Here is a 20,527-nt window from a genome sequence, read left to right on the forward strand (position 1 = left end):
TATAGGCTGGTGAGCCTCGTGTCTGTTCATGGAGCAGATCTTCCTGAAAGAGATATTAAGGCACACAAGTATTTCGTACAAGTGTTGCGTGCAAACAAAGTGCGCTACTTTGGGGTGAGGGGGGGCGGTGTTGTGGAGGCGTAGCTCCCCCTCAGCACGGAGCTCCCGGCTCAGAAGATGGCGGCACGGCACTCACTGCGCACACGCAGCGCCTCACACCGCGCTTCAGCTCAGGGCGGAGCTCTGGGGGCGGAAGGGGGCGGTGGGAGCTGCGGGCGCTCCCTTCTCACAGGAGCCCTTCCTGCCTCTCCTCCTCCCGGCGCTCCGTATCGCGTCACTGCGCGGCGCCGGCGCGTGGAGCCGCCATGGCCGACATGGAGGAGCTGTTCGGCAGCGACGCCGACTCGGAGGCCGAGCAGAAAGGTGCGGCCGGTGGCTGCTGTGTACCGGACATCCTGCACGAGGCGCTCCGGCAGAGCAGGGCGGAACGCGGGGCTTCGGTCGGGTTACCGCCCGGGGGTGGGGTGGGGGTGTGCCGCCTGCCGGCGCCTTGCTTTTCATAGGTGAGAAGTGGTTACTGGCATCGTAAGGGACAGCGATGTAGTGCCTGGCTACGGAAGCTGCCTCAGTTCTTTGCTTTGTGTAACGGCGTATTCCTTCTACGGCTTCAGAATCTTAGATAATGGCTGTTACCTGGGTGTATCGGGTGCTACCTGCGGTCGTTCTTTGCGTCGTTTTATTGTTGTAGGTAACTTCTGTGCCTCGTGTAGTTCTGCTTTTGGGTAATGCATGCCTGTGTCCCTGTTTGACCCCCATAGGGATGGCTTAACTTTGAGAGGCGATGTTTGTTTTGCAGATAGTGATTCCGGCTCAGACTCTGACTCTGACCAGGAGAACGTGGGCTCTGGCAGCAACGCCTCAGGCAGCGACAGCGAGCAGGATGACGAGCGGGAGGCAGCAAAGCCCAGCAACAAGGAGCTGTTTGGAGATGACAGTGAGGACGAAGGAGCCTCCCATCACACGGGCAGTGACAACCACTCCGAGAGGTCGTACAATCGCTCTGAAGCTTCGGGACACTCTGAGCACGAAGACAACGATCAGTCGGATGTGGACCAGCACAGCGCTTCAGAAGCTGCTCATGACGATGAGGAGGATGAGCGGGGCCATGGGTCTGATGAGGGCAGTCACCATTCAGAGGGAGATGGTTCAGAAAAGGCCCATTCGGAGGATGAGAAGTGGGGCAAGGAGGACAAAAGCGATCAGTCGGACGATGAGGAGCGACAGCAGAACTCTGATGATGAGGAGAGACAGCAGAACTCGGACGATGAGGAGAAAGCACAGAACTCTGATGAAGATGAGAGGCCGCAGATGTCTGACGATGAGGAGAGGCTCCAGAACTCTGACGAGGAGAAGATGCAGAACTCTGACGACGAGGAGAGGCCGCAGGTGTCAGACGAGGAGAAGGTGCAAAACTCAGATGATGATGAAAGAGCCCAGCACTCCGATGAGGAGAAGATGCAGAACTCTGACGATGACGAAAGGGCCCAGCACTCCGATGAGGAGGAGCAGGAGCATAAATCTGGTAGGATCCAGTGCAGTTGTAATGGTTTGCTTCTTGCAGCCTGCTTTGTTCTCTGTTGTTTCATTTACATTGGCTTGAAAAATTCAGACTTAAATGTTAATCACACAACCTTCAAATGTGGACATCTTTTTAATTGTTTGTTTTTTTTTTTACACAGTGTGTTTAAATTGCTCCTAGTCTGAAACAATGTGATTAATAAAAGGAATTTTGAAACACATGAAACAGAATTCTTAATCTGCTGAGAATAATTATGCTTCTTAGGAGAGTCTGCAAGAGGCAGCGATAGCGAAGATGAAGTTTTGCGAATGAAGCGGAAGAAACCAATTGCATCAGATTCAGAGGTGGATAGTGATACAGAAGGCCAGAAAGGTAAAGGTGGGATTGGTTTGTTGGCTTTTGGCTCATTTGTCTTTTAATCCATCATTCATCTGCTATGGTACTTGATACAGTCGATAGCATTCTCATTGTGATGTAACTGCTGTGCCATGGGCATGGCAGAGTGGCACAGAAAAGATGCTCTGTGAGGCAGCGCGTGCTGTATTTCTCCTGGTGATTTCTCTTTAGCTTTGTCATCTCTCCACAAGGGACAGAGCTTTACTTTTGTGAGTGTTAGTTCACACCCCGTTGTCAGGGCTCAAGGTGCATCTTATCACAGGAGCCTGAGAAACCCTGTACTGGTTGTGATATTTTGCTGGCCGAGAGAAGATGTTGCTTTTAATGAGAAGTAAAACTTCCAAAGCGTGCAGTGAGGTTGCTTGTCATGTGTGCTTAAACTGTTCACTTGTGTAAAGGATGAACTTTAATTCTTGATTTGTCTGTTGCCATTTTTCACCTGGAATTTCCATAATGGAGCCTTTTCAGAAAAGCACTGACCCTCTGGCTTCAAAACAAGGGGAAGCTTTTTTTCTTATTTCCTGGGATACGAGAATAATGTGTGCTTCGTAACAATTAGAGATCCTTAAACTTTGTAGGTGATTTTAAGTGGTAATAAAAGTGAAGGCTTATTTTTTCTGTGTTTGCATGAAGGGGTGTGTACGTTTGCATGTATGTGTATTTTAAAACAGGAACTTTTCTCCTCCAGAGCACGCAGACGTCATGGACCTGTTTGGAGGAGCTGATGACATTTCTTCAGGGAGCGATGGGGAAGACAAGCCACCAACTCCAGGACAGCCCATTGTGAGTAGACTGACTTGTGAAGTAATGAACCCGCTGTTCCACTTGGAGATCTGCAGTGGCAACGGGGTTTGATAGTACTTTATTGGAAAAAGTGTTAACAGCATTAAGAAAGAACCTACAGGTAATTTTGCCCTAGCCAAAAGAATGATTGAAGTTTTATGCACAGCAACCTTAGATATATTGATATGCCTTTCCCCAGCCCTGCTCCTCTTCTATATGGAAAAAATTACAGGTTTGATTGCTATCAAGTGAAATACAAATTGATAGGTCTTCTTGGTACCCTACATAGGGCTGTTTGACAAATATTGTCATTTCGAGCCTTGAAGATATTCAAGAATGTTGTGTGTTGTTTTGTTTTTTTTTTTATCCCATGTCTATTTTCTCATTCCTTGCTGAAAACTGCATCAGCTCTCTTGCTGCTTCCTTTCTATCTTTGTTTTCTTGAGTACCCTCTGGTATTTGAAACGGCTTTCAGTGTCATATAAAATGGATCGGTTTTACTGAAAAGGTTTGAGTGCATTTATGAGAAGCTTCCTGATCTCTCTTTACATGCCAGTGGAATTTTTCTCAGTCAAAACGGAAGCGCTTATTCCAGCACCAGGAGTCAGACTGATATGTTTCACTTTTGCTCCTATTGTGCTTCTTTGCCTTTAGGATGAGAATGGGCTGAGCCAAGAACAGCAGGAGGAAGAGCCTATTCCAGAGACAAGAATAGAGGTAGAAATACCAAAAGTAAACACAGACTTGGGTAACGATTTGTATTTTGTGAAGCTGCCCAACTTCCTCAGTGTGGAGCCCAGGTAATTCTACATTAAATATACAGTTAATAAGTTGTTGGGTTTTTTATTGTTTCAATATTTTGCTTTTGTTTTAGCAGTACAGTTATACTGGCTGTATTTTAAATGGTTAACATTAGGGTGCACACTAAGGTCAAGGATGTAGGCTGGTGAGCGTGCCTTTTTATAAAATTACCTGCATTTAATTCCAGACTTAACCCTGACCTTTTCATCCTGATATTGAGGAAGCATTTTGTTCTGAAGCAGGCTTGCTTTTTCTAGCTGGAGCCATTGAGAGGGTGTGAATGTTAAAGTGGCTGTAATTGATGGTGGTGGAGATGCTTGGGTTGGCCTCCTGCAGTGCAGAATCAATGCAGTAAATTACATTGCTGCAGAAATGGCTGTCTCGCAGGCACAGTGCCTCCTGTTGTGTGCAGTGTATCATTTAAACCTTACAAGCACCTGTTATTTTGCACAAGAATCGTCTGAATTAACTTGTGGAAGAATGAATACTGTCTTGCATTATTTATTACAGACCATTTGATCCCCAGTATTACGAGGATGAGTTTGAAGATGAGGAGATGCTTGATGAAGAAGGGAGAACAAGGTTAAAACTAAAGGTATAACATGAATTTTCCTTCTCTATGCTCACCTGTCCACATGTTATCAGAGTCTATTTCAGGTATTTTGTAATGGTGTTTTGAGTTAGGATTTAAGTTACGAAGGTGTGGGTGAGTTCCCTGCTGGAATATTGCTGAGTTTTAGTAATGCTAAAAAAAGAAGAAATTGAAAAAACCTATTAACAACTATCCTTCCCCTCTAAGAGCCGTCCCTTTCACCTTCATCTCTTTGTGTTATACAACAAATCGTATAGCCCTTCTAGCTGTAATTCTTGACCAGCGTAGCGTGTATTTTACAGTATTCCACTGTGAGCTTAACAAAAAGTTGCTGTTCTGACAGGTAGAAAACACAATACGGTGGCGGATGCGGCGAGATGAGGAAGGGAATGAGATTAGAGAAAGCAATGCCCGAATAGTCAAGTGGTCAGATGGAAGGTGGGTTTGAGCTTTTTGCTGTTGGGGGAATACAGCTCCTGTTTTCATAGTGGAATGCTGTAGTTGAAAATGTTCTGCTCTGCTTTGTTTGCAGTGAAACATAGGTATTGGCTGTATATGGGAAATGCAGAAGCTTTTGTTGTTTATAAATGAGGCAAAAAATAGACTGTAGTGACTTTATCAAGTAACGGGTACATTAATCTCTTTTAAGCATGTCTCTCCACTTGGGAAATGAGGTCTTTGATGTATACAAGGCACCGCTGCAGGGAGATCACAACCATCTGTTTATCAGACAAGGGACAGGTCTGCAAGGACAGGCTGTTTTCAAGACAAAGTTAACCTTCAGGTAAACATGATCTTCTGTATCAAGTGGTGCTACTTCTTTTGCTATTAAGTACTGTATCTACTACATAGAGATAGTGATTAGTAAGCATTCAGAGCTCAACTGTTTATTAAGTATGTGCTATTTTTGGAGGGTTTGAGATATTTTTTTCCTAAGCTGGATGTCCCAGTTTGAAAGGCTGATGTGTTATTCACTGTATTATCAAGGCAACATGTATTCATTTACTTTTTTAATGTATTTTAGTTTGTATTGTTAAGAGCAAGTCTTCATCTGAATCAGAGTGGTGGCTGTCAGGAATATTGAAGTGAAACGTGAGGATGACTTTATGGCTGGTGATGGACTGCAGGCATGGTGCTGAGAGAGAAAGTGATGTCTCAAGTAGTTATTATTGTGCACAGTAGTAGTAATGCTTTTACTCTGGCGCAAATTAATCTTTCAAATCTGAAGTGTGCCTGCCCTGTGATCGTCACTTGAAAACAGATAGATTCTTTTTATACGTATTTAACCCAAAGCGATTTTCCAACAGGCCACACTCTACAGACAGTGCCACCCACAGGAAGATGACTCTGTCTCTGGCAGATAGATGTTCAAAGACCCAGAAAATTCGTATTTTGCCAATGGCAGGTCGTGATCCAGAGTCTCAGCGCACAGAAATGATCAAGGTATCCTGACATGGAACTGTCTTATCTGCTGATTTAATCATTTCTAAAATAAAGAAAAACATCTGAGATGCAGCTGAACATTTCTGAACTTTTGATGCATTTCTGGAAAACGGTGCATTTTGGAGTAACAAGCAGTAATTGTTAGCAATGTGTGCTGCTTGTATGCGCAGCTTTCTTGTTTAAAATTGCTTAATCTTTCAGATCACCAAAAAAAAATCAATTACAAACACTCTTCTCACTGCTGTAAGAGGATTTCAAAAGCTGCAGTAGACTACCGAGATTTTTATAATGTTTGACTCATGCTTTATATTTTGCTGCTTTCTTTGGACAGAAAGAAGAGGAGAGATTAAGAGCTTCCATTCGCAGAGAATCTCAGCAGCGAAGAATGAGGGAGAAGCAGCATCAGCGTGGGCTAAGTGCAAATTATTTAGAGCCCGATCGCTATGAAGAAGAGGATGAGGGAGATGATGCAATCAGTCTAGCAGCTATCAAAAACAGATACAAAGGTGGCATCAGAGGTAATAGTAAACCTTACCAGTACTGAAGTAGGGCCTTTGCAATTCAGCTGGATTTATTTCACAGAATCCTTCTAAGATTATGTTTTGCCATTTAATTTGATACATGAGGAGATGTGAATTCAGTTCATGCAAGTTTACTTCATTTAATAATCTTTAAATTAGATCCTGTCTGTTTTTTTCTGGGACTAAATGTATGAGGAGTATTTTTCATACTGTCTTTTTCTCACCAATTTCAGATAAATATTTATCTTCTCATTTTTCTCTGTAGAGGAACGTGCTAGAATCTATTCTTCAGACAGTGATGAAGGCTCAGATGAAGATAAAACACAAAGGCTACTCAAGGCAAAGAAACTTACTAGTGATGAGGTAAAAAATGCCTTTGTTCTTAAAAAGCTACTCGTTTTCAGTTGGAAACATGTACTTAATACAGTTTGTAAAGCTGACGTTTTTGTAGTTTCAGTTTTGCTGTGATTAGCATAAAATTTGTGTTGGCAGGCTGATTAATTAATCATGCCGATTTCTTATTTACTGCATTAGTTCACACATTTCAGTGATACCTGAAGGAGATCCTTATTGTCAGTGCTGATTGCACAGAAGAGCGGGTGCTGTGCAATGTAAAGTGACTTTAGCAAAATCATGCAGGCAGGAAGAAGGCTCAGTACCAGAACCCTACTGCAGTGTTGTCTCCTAAGCTTAATTAGATTCTTACTGCCTGCTACCTTGTAGGTTACAAGAGGTGTTTTTGTGCTGGCGTGCCAGTTTGATTCGTCTTCCAGTCCTGTTTTACTGTAAATTATATTTTATTTCAATTAAACTTTTACGTATAGAATAACGTACAGAAGTTTAAAAACCGAAGTTTGGGTAGGTCGGTGTTAATTTATGGAATACTTTTCAATGCTTTGTTCAACTTTGGTTTTACATCACTGTTTCCCTTAAGAGATTATTTTAACAGTTTAAATTATCTCAGCTCTTGTCTTAGATTTTTCAGTCACTTTCCTTTAGTTACATCTAGAATGCTGGACCAAATTGTGATTTTGAGAGCTCTGTTGGTGCTGGCAGATTTATTTTTTATCTTATGGAAAAGACACTGCTGGCTGTTAGTTTGTAATGTAGCAAAGTTGGGATTTTGCAATTCTAGTCTCTCAGAAGGAAGGCCTTGTTAACTGTGTTTCTCTGCTGCTTGAGGATGGTAGCCTCCATTTTACAGTTGCACGCTGTAAAGGCAGTATTCCTGTCAGAACCACAAAGGGGTGCTGCAGCTCTAGTTAATGAAACCCAGCCAGTAGTACACAACTTACTTCCTACATGCTCAGTGAAAGTACAGTATCTGTATATATGAAGCACTGCTTTTGTCTACTGTCAGTCAACAGCACAGCACAGATCTTTTCCTGCTAACAGTTGGTTAGCAATGCTGAAAATGTCAGGCTGTTATTAATACCTTTTATCACTATGTGGCAAGTTACCGTTACTCTAATTAATGAGGATATTCTGGACATAGGAAGGTGAGTCATTAACAATAGCCCTGCTAAATTATAAGAGAACAAACATTCTGAGGAAGTAGCTGTGATTGAGATTCCCACCCTATACTAATTTGTTTTCCATGCTTAAATTTCCTTCCTGATTCAGATTCTCACCATTCTAATTCAACATTAATATAGAATAAAATGTTTTGAGTGATAAGTAATCAGAAAGGCGACGTTGTCTCTCACTGCTTCTTAAAATCCAATTAATAAATAAAACTAACTAATGGAAGAGGAGATAAGGTTACTTATGCCTGAGGGTATTTTCAAAGTTACTCTTCTTTTTAAGCTGTAATTGAGTTGCCACTCATCCTTTGTGTCAAAATTGATGAGTTTTGCATTAGCAATTAATGACTTGTAGTGTGAACAAGTGTCTTCAGAACACTGGTGGTGCCTAGCAGGCTGATTGAAACAGAACTGGTGTAAATGTGTTTAGATTAACAATCAAACTGTTGGCTCTGTATTTAATTGCTAGGAATTGGTCATCCAGCCTGCAAAAAGTCATTGCAGTATTGTTACAAACAGGAGATTATCTAGAAATAGTGTGACTGGAAAAAAAAGAAGTTGAATTCTACATATTGATAAATTGACCTGAAGCAATTTGGGCTTTTGTTGTAGGCTACTTGGTTAATCAGAATCTGTTAATTGGGTTTTTGCCTGTTATTTTTTTCACAAGCATTTTTTCCATAATTTTAGTATTTTCACCCTGCATTGTGAACCTCTCACCTGTTTTTGCTATTTGGGTTGATTTTACAGCAAAGCCAAGACCTGTGTCACCAAGTTAGACATTTTTCTTCAAGTTTGAAGATTTAATAAAAGACATTTGCAAGTATCCTATTTTATCTGGTCTGGCAGTTGGCAGCCCTGCCCACAGTATTGCGGCGAAACTAAATGATCCTTAAGGTCCTTTTCAACCCAGGCCATTCTATGATTCTATGATCTGTAGGAAAACACCAGATTTTAGTTTGCGTCATGCATTAGAGTCTGTATTTTAGCATTTGAATTAAATGGTGTGAGGTGCTTTAATAGCAAAAGAACCAACAAAACAGGCTGTAAGTTATCTCAAGTGATCGGCTCATGTCAGGTTCTTTGTGAATTCCTCTGAGTAACTGAAGTCGCACTGATTAGAGTTCCCATGACCAGCCCTTTGAAGCCTCCTACGCTGTATTTCTAGGACTGTAAGCTGTGGGATTGTTTCTCAGTACTAGTGGTTCCTTATCAGTCTTTTTCCCTAATGCCAGAATGCGGTAGGCAAAAACACCTGCCGATTCATGGGATTTTTGTGTTGCTTTTTTCTCAGTAGCTCTAGTTTAAGGTTTGCAAGCATCAGCAGTCTGAAAACTGAAGGGAGCTCTCCAGACTGTCTGAAGAGAAAGCTTCTCTGTGTTGAAAATTTCCCTATGAATTCTAGGAATTACCCATGCTCACAGGCCTTTGTAGGCTGTTGTCACTGTATAAATAGCACATCCTTTTTGAAGAGTGTATTTCGAACCCCAGTGTTAGGAATCTGAGGGAAGTGTTATGCTTATCTCCTTAATTCTTAACTGCTGATAGTGATATTACATACACCATAAACCCAGATTGGGAGATAAATTACTCTTGCACAGTAGTTTATTTTGAAGCAGATATTGATGCATTCCCACTGAGGTAAATGGAGGTGCAGCTGTATTGTGGACCCTCTTGGCTTTGGGGATTGAGGCTGGAACCAGTGCTGACCATTGAAGTGCAGCACTACCGAGGCATGAGGTGGAAAGACTAGAACAAATAATTTTACTCTTCCTTCAAAAAAATCCTTGTTGTCTGTTCTGAGGCTGTTTTTTATTTTAGCTTGAATATTTTTTTTATTCTTCTTTGTTGCCTCAAGGAAGGGGAGCCTTCTGGAAAGAGAAAAGCAGAGGATGATGACAAAGCAAGTAAGAAGCATAAGAAGTATGTCATCAGTGATGAAGAGGAAGATGATGATGATTAACACTGAGGGAGCACTAAGGTTGCTTCTTTTATATACATATTTATATATAAACTGTACAGTTCTCTTACAGCAAAGATGTAAGTAGCCATATTGGGGTTATTTTGATAAAGGCAAATTCCATTGAAATTTGTGTTTCTGGTGTGAATAAAAGTCGGTTTCTTTCTTTTTACTTTCTCATATTTCTACATCTTATCTTACTGCAGCAGCTGCTGCAATGGGGATCGGGGATCACCACAGCTCCAATTTTAAACCTTGTACAGCACATTTCAGTTTAGAAAACTGTAGTACAAACTGGTTGTACAACTGAATGAAACTGAATAAATCAGTGGTCTTACTGAGTTTATTAGGAGAAATCATAATCTTCATGTAGAATACTGAAATAATAAGTTTTCCCAGCCAAGTTATGGAGATGAAGGTTACCATTTGTACAGAAGATTTGGAATAACACGTGAGTAGCACAGTACCATCCTGTTTTTTCCTGCACTTTCCTTATTTACTGCTGGTTGTGGATGGTACATGACTATGCTGTTATATTTTGATATTTTTGACTGAAAGTATTTCTTATCGTATCTACTCTGAGTAAACTGTGAAGTTTCTGTAGTTAGAACAGTAAACCAACCATGTGAGATGTTTATTTTTTTCATAAATTGAACGAAAATCCAGGTCTCAGCTGAATGTAAGCATCAATAAGAGCAGTCACATTAGCAACGTAACTGTCAGAATAGAAGCACTTGTTTATACAAAACTAATGAATTTCTGCAAGTTCATGAAAGGCTTCTATAACAACTGCAGTGAGCCGCACTGAATACATATCCTAGTAATACCATTTTGTAATCTTATACAGGCCTTATGATGCATTTTCCTCTTGTTCCTACTTGGCTGAAAAGACAGCAGAGGAGAATATTGTGGACAGATCATTGCTGCCTTCATGCTATTTTTAAACACTTTATTTGATTATGCAAATAGCTTTGCAAGATGAGAAGAGGCTACAAGAAATGTCTATCTTTTCCACTCTTTAAGATTATGTTTCCCACATGTAGTTTCCCTTGCTGGTGAGATAGCATTTCCACGTTATCTATGTTGTTTTTTTAACCGGCTTTTCAAATAGTCCTAGAAAGCTTGCGACTTCATAGAGATAGCAGGAAGAAAGCAGAAAGCGTAGCTTAATACCTCTTTAAATGCATTGAGTGGTGCTATGGAAAGTTTGCTGTGTGGATTTATGTTTCGTAAGATAAAGTAGCTAAGAGTTATGTAAGAATAAATGTTACTCATCTCTCTTCTGCCCAAATGAATTATGCTTTTCTATAAAAACTGTTGAGTTACAGCTTTTATCCTGGCTGTCTTGCCTTTGAAATGTGTAATTAGGCAAACAGTTTACTGAAGTACTCTTACCTCCATTTTTCCTGCCTGGAAGGTGTGGGAAGCACTCTAACTGCAGAGGCACAGAGCTCTGCACGCCTTAATATATTCTGCTCAGCAGCTGACTGCAGTGTAGACACTCACAAATATGAAAACAAAGTGAAAAATGTCTACTCTGAAGTCTGAGTGCTGAGAAACTGTTCTGTTGTTGTTGTCATTGTTACTAAGAGATCCTGCCTCTCTTCCCCGTGCAGATAAAACCTTTCTCCATCTGCTCGAATTTTGACCCTGTAATCCTCTTAGGTTAGACCTCTGCTGGGAGTCTGGCTCCTCACATGTGGTTACCTGCTTTTCTGTTGTAACCTGCTCAGGAAGAAGCCAGCTGTAGAAAAAGGGAGTTGTTTCTTATGCTATATGGATGCTAAACTTTCATGTCAAAGTCTCCCAGGTGCCTCCTAAGCAGCAATGCAAAGAGTATGGAAATGCACCACCTTTCACTGCTGATGCGTTTGCTTAATGTCAGTTTAATTAAAGCATTGGTTATTTTTACTGTATTCCAAAGGATTTAATCACTCTTACAGGTCTGATGCTGACTAAGCCTTTACTTAGTAAGTGGGCTACTTTAGCTTCCAAAAATGAGGCTTTTGTGGATTTAAAAGATTAAAAGCAGTGTTTTTTTTTTACTGTCTTCTTTCGTAAGTTTCTCTTTTAAAGTCTTATTAAAACATGGAATTTTAGAAGGTGTTTTCTCAGCCTAAATTGGTTTAACAATCACCTTTTAATTAAAGTCTCTTGGACACACTTTGTCTTATCCACATTTGTTGATTGTGAGTGTGATGTACAGCTTTGTTTCACTCATAGGCACTTTTTTTTAGCTCTCCCTTTTCCCAGCTTCCAAGTCTGTGAGAATTACTTGGAATTGTTTTTTCTTACCCAAATCAGAAATACGGAGCTGAAACTAAAATGTTTAAGGAGAAGGAAAGGACAAACAGATGAACTGTACTGACTTTTGTACAAACTGGCCAGAGTACTTCTTCCTGAAAGGTTATGATATGAACAATTTCCAAACATAAAAATCTGTTTGAAGAGCTGATAATGAGCAGAGTATTAGATTTTCTGGCCAGTGGTAGAGTGTAGGATCAATTGTCTTGAAACCATCACTGAAAGGTGTTCCTAGCTATGTAGTTTTGTTGTTTCAGGTATATTGTTCAACTGTATACTTGCCAATTGCTGAACTGGAGTTTTCTTTCTGAGTAACATTTTCTTCCATCTTAGTCATGCAAGTCGACACAGTTTTCATGCTAAAGCAAGCCTGGTGGATCAGGGGCTGCCCTCTGAAGGGTGCAGCTGCCCATGCAGTCCTCTCTCTAGCAGCAGGTTTGGCAATACCTGGCTTAGCTCAGAAGAAATTTGCTAAACTCCCAGGAAATTAATTTTCTGCTGTGCTGGAGTTTTGTGCCAGATAGGCCAACAGAACTACCTCATTGGCCATGTGAGCATGGCAACCAGCTCAGTAAGTTGGCGTGGTCATGAAGACACCAGGGGCTATGGCAGAGGGATGCTCTCTTTGGCAGAGTTGTGAACATTTACTTGAATGCCTTTTGAAAACTTAGCTGGACCTTGTAGAGGGTAGTTGATGGCTTTCTATTGGTGTAGCTGCCTCAGCTGGCACATTTATGTGTCAGTTGTGACTGGAGGTGGCAAAGGGGTAGAACAGGACAGTTCTGTGTGTGGCAGCAAGTTTTAACTCAGCTCAGATGTGAAACTGCAGCCACAGGAATGTGTTAAATATGAGATGGTGACTTTCCAGTGAAGTCATAGGTATTTATTTCTCAGGCAGTGGGCATAGGAGCCCATGGTGTCAATCCATTCCAGTGGAGTGCTTTTGTTTAACAGCTTAATGCTGCTGGTCAAGGTCTCTCTCAATCAAGAGATTGTTACATGGCAAAGAAGGAGAAGATTTTGTTTCTGATAAATGTTCTTTTAATATTAGTTGTAAGATGTATTTACATGTTAGATGTGTGAAATGTAGCTGTGTTGTTGTAACACTTAGACACTTGCCTGTGGCTTGACTTGGAAGTGCTTGTGGAGAGCAATGTGACTAACACCTCGTGTTGCCTAGTGATGCCCTTTCACTTGAGCTGGGGTTTTTTTAGTGCTTGTCTGGACATGAAAGACTTACAGAAAAGCTGCAAGCAAGTGTTGACTGCTAGCTTGTATCTTTAATTGCTTTAAAACTCTTGGGCATTCTGATGAATTATAGAAACTTAAGTAGCTGAGAAAATGACATAAAATTAAGTAAATCCCTGCTGAAATCATTCTCAGACAGAATTTGACCAAAAAAAATCCTTTCACAAGACTCTTGACATTTTTCTTAATTTTTTTCCTTTTTTTTTTTCTTTTTTTTATCCTTTTTTTTTTTTTTTTTTTTTTTTTTTTTTTTTCCTAGAGGAATTTTAATGGTTTCAAGACTGTAATGGACTGATATTTGGGGGGAAGAAAAGGAGTTATTGAAGTGGAAGCTTAACTAGAAAGTTCTTATTTGTTCCTTTGTTTTCTCCATTATTTTGTGAAGAAATGAGATTTGGTAGAGCCAGTTTACCAACAAAACAACCTCATGTCTTTTGAGCTATGGTGAAATTTTCTGGGAAAGAATGGCATTCCTGCAGTTCTTGATAGCCATGGAATCATATATACACTGTATTCTTCGTATGTTGTAAATTAAACATAAATAAAATCCTAGAAATGGTGAAAGTATCAACTATCACACCCTCATTTTTCTATCCTATGACCGAATAACTGTGTTTTTAGGCTTTTCCTGTTCTTCTCAAAACACTTCATAATGTAACTGGAAAAGATGCTGATCCTAGCATGATGATTTGTCAGTTAATTTGCAGGTTTTATCTCCTTTGTCAGTGTAAAGGTGCACGACACACATCCTGTACAGAACGGGCTCTTAGAATAGGATTCGTTGTTGATCTCTACAGTAAATCTTTTCTTTTTTCTAATCTTGCTTGGATACTCAAGGACCACTCTCATTTTCATATGTAACAGAAATAGACTGAAGTTTTTGGCAGCAGCAGTACTCGGCATCTTTCATTCAGGTGTTCAGTACACTAGTACACAGTGCTCGTGTTTGAGAAGTTGTCCTGCTTGGTTGGCTGAGGGTTGTATTGTGAGATGTGTAACCTACTAACTAAGTCCAGTGCTGGTGCTGGTTGTATTTAATGCCAGCAGCATCAAGTTTTGTTTACAAATATGGAATAAGGTTACTGTATTTAAACTATGCAAGCTTGTCATCTCCCAGTCTTGTTTTTCAGCTTAAAATAAACTGCTACTCAGACTATACTGTTTATGAAGGGAGGAGTGCATCCCACAGCAGATAAGGAAGGATCAAGCCAAAGTGTCGTGGCTAAAACATGGTGGGTTGTTTTTTCTTTCTTGTTTTTCCCTCACAGAAGTAACTGGAAAAAACTCAACCAGCAGCAGTTTACAACGTTAGAGGTTTTCTTCTTTCTTGCAAACAAGTTAATCAGTGTAGGTTTAAGGGAAACACGTAATCCAGACTCTGAAATGTATCTGTCTGTAGATAGATAAATCTTTCACATTAACATCAGCACGACTTGAGTTATTATCCTTTCTCCATAGCCTCGTTCCTACTTGTTATGTGTCAGATTGGATTGAATTTCCTGTCTTGGCACTCCATTTTTTAATTCATTTTTTTTTCTGTTGCTCAGGAAAGGAAATGAGAACATTTTTCCCTTGGAGAAAACATGCAGAATACCTACAATCATTTTGAAAAGTATCGGTGATAATTTGCGGTTTCACGACTGATGATGAAACAAGAGGCTTAAATAGCAAGGACAGAAATAGAGGAGTGTTAGCTTACTGACTAAAAGTGTTTGTCTGTTTTTCTACCCAACAGTTCTGTGAATTTTCTTGTGATGTAGCTGGTGTTCTTTTTTTGTTTTGTTTTTTTCTTCTTGGAAGTCTTAAACTGTTTTACTGAACCCTCCTTATGATTTACAAGCAGGATAGAAGCTTTGAGAAATGTGAGGATAGCCAGTCTAAGCAAAAGTATTGCTGAGATGAAATAGCTTCCAGAATAAACACACGGGATTCTTAGCCCAGTGAACTTTAAGAACTCAGTCAAGGGTATGAAGGCTGTCGTAAGGAACAAAATCAGTCTATTCATGCAGTGAGGGTGGCATAAAGCATGTTATAGACCCTGTGAGTATTTATGGATGTTTGTAAAAGGCTGAAGAGAAGTGTTGTCTAGTAGAATGCTAACTGAAGCCTTGACCTGTCACTGTGTGATTAGGCATTGCTATAGAAACAGGAGATTTATTTGTTTCAGATAAGAGGGGGTTCAGATTCCCTGAGAAAATGAGGTTTTAAGTAGGATGTGCAAATAAAGCATGCTTGGAAGGAAAAGATAGACACGTGCATTCGATAGAAAATAGGGGAATTTATTACTGTCCTCTGAAGTTATCAAAACAAACTGGTCCTAATTTCAGTGCCCAGCAAAGCGTGCAGTTCCATGACATGCCTGGTCACAGTCAGTATTAATTTCAGCTCTGTACTGAAACATCTCTGAGAATGTACAGAATGAGCCAGCAACCTGCAAGATAGATACTGCATCGACAGCTTCTCAGTGCTGTCCATTGCGGCCCAGAGTGAGGAATGCAGTTTTACAAAAAGTGATTTTTGTCTCCCTGTCAGTTTCTCTCAGCTTATTTAACCTTTAGTTTAGGAAAGAGAAGTTCAGTTGACCACAGTGCTCTTAGGACATTGCTGTTCACTGAGTCAAAGTATCCTAATATGGGGTTATATCTTCATCAAAACACAAGAGTACTTTTTTTCACTTACAGTCATGCTTAGTCATGGGTAGTGGGATAAACACTGAATAGATTTTTATCTTGACAACCAGCTGTCTTGATCTGGCTGCTCTTACTCTGTGTACGTGTTAGATGGGGATACTGCTGTAAATACAGATGTTTGTTTGGATATTAAACTATTTGTGTATGTATTTAAATGTTCTCAATTGTACCGGGTGGGGGGATGTTCAGGGATAGCAGGAGTTGCCTGATGTGGGCTGAATGAGTTTTCTGCAGCTCTGTCTGCCTGTGTTCTTATCACATAAGTAACATCTGTGTATCTATTTTGGTTCCTTACGATCCTTTTCTGGTTGATCACAAGGAATGTGTGTGCTGTAACCATTTAGATAACATTTCCCCAGGATCTCTACTGGCAGTGACTTTCTGCTTTTGGAGTAGGCAGTGGTGGAAGGCTTGTTCTGTCCTTCAGTAGGATTCCTCCTCACCCTTCAGTGATGTGGGCAGGTGCTGCAAGCAGACAGCTCAGTCCTGTGGACAGCTTGTTCTTTCGGAAGCCATTAATTCATGCTTGCCTTGAGTGAAGGCTTCTCTGTTGTGACCTGAATGATACTGCTGTTTTCAAGGCAGTGGCAGAGCACAAGGGACTAAGAGCAAAGACTTGGTAGTTTCATGTCTCAGCTATTTGTTAAGGACCTCATTAACAGCGAATTCTGGGCAGTTCCTTAGAACTGTTAACAGCTTTAATTGTGTGTTCAGCTAGGCATACAACTGTCTGCTGTGTTGTGAGACACTTGGATCAGTGCATCATTTCACATTCTCTAAGAATAAATTGTAGATGATACTAGGATGGGCTTGTTTGCTTAAACAATTGGCATTTTATAGCATCTTTAACCATTTTGTTCCTTCTGATCTTGTTTAGAAAAATACACTGCTGGAGGATATTAATGAGGGTTTCACTGCAAAGAAAAATGGTGTGTTCCTTCTGTTTATATTGCACGTGGCTATGGGAGAGCCAGCCTTCCCGTATCAACAAGCGAGCTAGTTTGTATGAGGGATTGATAGAAGGGAGTGGTATTTTATGAGTACCGTTTCCAGGTTTTAAATGTGACATTCAGAAGTTCATATAAATCTAATCTGTCTGGGATATGGTCAAAAACTGTGTATCTCCAGATGAAAGTGCTTTCTGAACATGATCTCAAAGTGACCGTGCTTAAATTGAGAACATTTCACTAATCTGTGGATATGTTACCCTCTTACCAACCCCGTTTGATCTCTCAGAACTAAATAGGATTATACTGGCTCTCATACTTTTCTCAAACGCTGACTCTGGGGTAGCTGCTAGCATTTGGCAGGCAGCACCATATGTGTGTTTGTCTGTCTTAGGATCTAATCTTTCCATAGCATGACATTACTAGATGCTGGGGAAAGCTAAATCTATGAATGCAACACTGCTAGTTTGAAGGCTGGAGCCATTTTGTGATTTGATGCTTGTGGACTTCAGGACCACAATTTTTCTTAGTTATTTACTACCTCTGCTGCTGTATTTTTAAAGCTCATATTCATGTAACAGTGGTTTAAAACCCGATTCTGTCTTTGAACTTCTTTTCAAGTAACCCACACAGCATAACTAAGAAAAGCTGGCCTGTTATGAAAAGCTTCTGTCAGGTGTGTGGGAGACCTGTTAAGAACTAACTCTGGAAAAGGTGAAGAGCTGCTGAGCCAGCTGCAAGGGATAGTTCATGTTTCTGTGTGTAGTACTGTGTGAAAGTAGCCTACAGCTGAAATACATCTCTCTGCTGTGGAAGATGCAATTCCCAGGTAGATTGGAAGGAAACTTTAAGTCAACAAATTACTATGAGGCATGTTTTGTAAACTCTTGAGCCTCCCCGCATCCCTCCTCTCCCCCTCGTTTTTGACAGTGTCCAATTAAATCTCTTTAAGCTTTCCTACCCAAATGTGTTTTGTTGTTAGGGAACATCACTCAGGGTGTGCTGGTGGGTTGGCTTGTGTTGCAAGGAACCTAGAGATGAGCATTGAGATTTTTCAAAGCAGTTAGGAAACCAAGATTTCATGTTTGGATTGGAGATACTGGGGAGCAGTTTAAATGCATTCCATGCTATGGGGCTCAACTTCGGGAATATCAAAATCTGAAATGTTCTCAGTGCTGAGTGCAAATAGGAAGGGAGTCACAATCTGTTCTTACCTCTCTGTGGTTCCTGAATTTGAGAAGCAAAAAGGCATTATTTTTTAAACGTGTGATTTTAACATTTCAAAAGGAAACATGGATTTCAAGCATTATTAGAAAACTCTAGGCAAATTGGCACTTGGACAACTTTTGCTCCAGAAGGGGTCTGGCTTTTAGGTGGATCTTTCAGCAGGTTGTGTACGTGTTTGAAAAGTGGAAGAGTTTTTAAATTTCAAGGAGATCTGAAAAATGCTGAAGCTCTGCAGTAATTAGTTGAATTCTGGGTACGTGGTACATTAACTTTGGATATTTCTTCTGGTACTTCCTCAGTACTAGATGCCATATTGTTTTGGCAGTATGTGGCTCTCTAAGTCCGCACGTCCACCCTGTGGCTTGGACTTGGGTGCTTTGAAAACTAGTTCTTGTCTGTATGGGAATAGATGGACAAAAATGTGTTGTTTTGAAAGCTGAGAAATGGCAGAGCTCTTTGCAGATATTTAATCTAGCCAGAGGGGCTTCCCTGAGAGCTGCAGTGCTTCCAGCCACTGCCCATCTGCAGGAAGCACCCTCCCTTGGGCAGAGCTGGAGCATAACTGCACAAGAGGCATCTGTAGCATATGTTCTGTGTTGGCCTTGCGCATGGGGGTTTGATGTAGCTGAGTTTGAGAGAGATGTGATGTTAGTTTTTGCTCCTTGGGAATGTAATTAACGGGGAGTGGGCTCGCATTTTAAATAAAAAGCAAGCAAAACAAACAAACAAACAAAACCCACCAGCAGATGTGCTCTGTCTTTCTGAAACGCATACTCATTACTCAGCAGTACACAGGTTGTCTGCCAGGAGAACGTTTCCTGGGATGTGATTCCAGATGGTACTTTTAAGACCATATAAATACATGTATGTTGTGACCAGTAACAAAGACAACTTTAAAATAAACAGAAAATCTAAAACTTGCATAATGTTTAGAACACACAGCAGTGTAATTTAGACCGAAAAGTTACTTGGATTCAACAAATAAAATACATGATCCTTCTCATGTATTTGTGCACATGCCCTTGCACCGCAGCAATTCAGCCAAGCTGTGCATCAGGTGAGATGGTGGGGTTTGCCTTGTGTGGGAGGAAAGACTCAGAGGTTCCCATTGTGTGATGTGACAAAGGAAGATCAGCTGGAGGACCTGGATGGGAAACTACTGAATCACAGCCTGATCCACTGATTGAGCACCTGGGGAAAGGACCCAGTCAGCCCTGGGAGCACAGGTGAAGGCAATTCACCTGAGTGGTCAGAAGGGGTGGAGCCTGGCTGCACCTCTCTTAGACCTCATTTAAGGGCTGACTGCCAGTGGGGAAGGTTCTCTGTCTGGAGATCCCTCCTTGGTGAAGCTTTCCCCTGCAAATCTGGAATCCTCTGATATGGGTGAGCAATCTTCTTCCCTTACAGCACCTTTCTATCATCACACCTCTGTTGTAACACCTTTCGGTTTGTATTGATCTGTCAAATTGCTACAGCTGTGAAGTCTTGAGAGGTTCTCCAGTCCACCTCCATGCTCTGACAGAGGATTAACTTGATATTGGCTCTCCTGGCAGACATTAATCTGTGATCTCTTTGTGACAGTTGTGCTGCTTAGCTGTCTTTAATTTTCTAATGTTTTTCTGAGTCTCAGTTTACCTTTTGTTGTGTTTTGTCAGTATGTTTTCTGCTCTTAGTAGACAAGGACAAGCTGCAAGTTTATGGGTTTTTTTTGTTTGTTTTTGAGAATTATTCTAAATACTGTGATGCCTTTCTCAATCCATTGTGGACTGCTGAGCCTATTTACTTGGAGCAAGGTGGATTATTACCACCCCTGGAAAAACAACCTGTCCTAAGGCCTTACAGCTTGACTGCTCTATTGTCTGCCTGTATATGGGGAACCCTGGAGCAATGGCTGTGTATTTAACGAGGTTATTTGGCAGTGGCAGGGGAAACACCTTTGTACTTTAGTGTGACCCCTGATAATGCGCATTAGCAGAGTGTTTAGTGTGAAAAGCTGAGATTGCTGCTTTGGGCCGGTTGCAACCAGTCCATGTCGTCACTCATCAGTTTAGGGCTTCGGAAGGGAACAGGGCAGATTAGGAGAGAGTAGCACATGAAATTCCTCTCTTGGGCAGCTTTTTGGTTCATATGACTGGTTTCCATAGCAGGAAAATACGCAGATTTGGTTAAACCTGTTACACGTAACCTTGTTGTAGTGCTTTCAAATGATTCCTGTATTTAACAGCAGTGCTGAGCAGTGTAAAATCTGACGTTGCCAGATAGGAACTGCTCCTGAACCGAATGGCAGCTGGCAGCTTTCCTGCCTTGTCATGTGTGCTGGCACCAGCTCTGACAGCCCGATGGGCTGATTCAGTGCCCCAAAAACGGGCTGTGCTGCTGTCAGCCCCGCAGTGTGATTGAGGGCATGAAGTGAGATTGCCTTCTGAGTGCAGCTGGTAGCCAGGAGCCTGTGCATTATTAGCCCTGAATCTGAAGGGAAATCATGTTTTGAGCTGTAGAGCCCAGCATGTGCT

At 41.1% G+C, this 20,527-nt stretch overlaps 1 protein-coding gene across 2 annotated transcripts; it reads left to right on the forward strand.

Annotated features, from left to right (window-relative positions):
* The first annotated feature begins 306 nt into the window (after nt 1–306).
* On the forward strand, nt 307–11,648 carry LEO1 (LEO1 homolog, Paf1/RNA polymerase II complex component). Of its 2 annotated transcripts, none has more exons than XM_072345968.1 (12): nt 307–423; nt 857–1,582; nt 1,844–1,951; nt 2,664–2,758; nt 3,413–3,558; nt 4,070–4,154; nt 4,495–4,589; nt 4,801–4,935; nt 5,459–5,594; nt 5,926–6,112; nt 6,381–6,478; nt 9,497–11,648. In XM_072345968.1, exons 1-12 carry the CDS (start codon nt 366–368, stop codon nt 9,599–9,601), a joined length of 1,974 nt encoding a protein of 657 aa, XP_072202069.1. In that variant the 5' UTR covers nt 307–365; the 3' UTR covers nt 9,602–11,648. The 2 variants fall into 2 exon arrangements, with proteins under 2 accessions (XP_072202069.1, XP_072202070.1); XM_072345969.1 differs by having other exon boundaries at nt 9,501–9,767.
* Nucleotides 11,649–20,527: the final 8,879 nt, after the last annotated feature.

This window comes from Excalfactoria chinensis, chromosome 10 (genome assembly GCF_039878825.1).
Source record: "Excalfactoria chinensis isolate bCotChi1 chromosome 10, bCotChi1.hap2, whole genome shotgun sequence".
In the NCBI taxonomy this organism is placed as follows: domain Eukaryota; kingdom Metazoa; phylum Chordata; class Aves; order Galliformes; family Phasianidae; genus Excalfactoria; species Excalfactoria chinensis.

Excerpts from the sequence above, each read along its gene's own strand:
- LEO1 (XM_072345969.1), top strand. The coding sequence starts at position 366 with ATGGCCGACATGGAGGAGCTGTTCGGCAGCGACGCCGACTCGGAGGCC. Across the intron at positions 4,936-5,458 it reads AAGACAAAGTTAACCTTCAG|GCCACACTCTACAGACAGTG; the intron begins GTAAACATGATC and ends ATTTTCCAACAG. Across the intron at positions 6,479-9,500 it reads AGAAACTTACTAGTGATGAG|GGGAGCCTTCTGGAAAGAGA; the intron begins GTAAAAAATGCC and ends GCCTCAAGGAAG.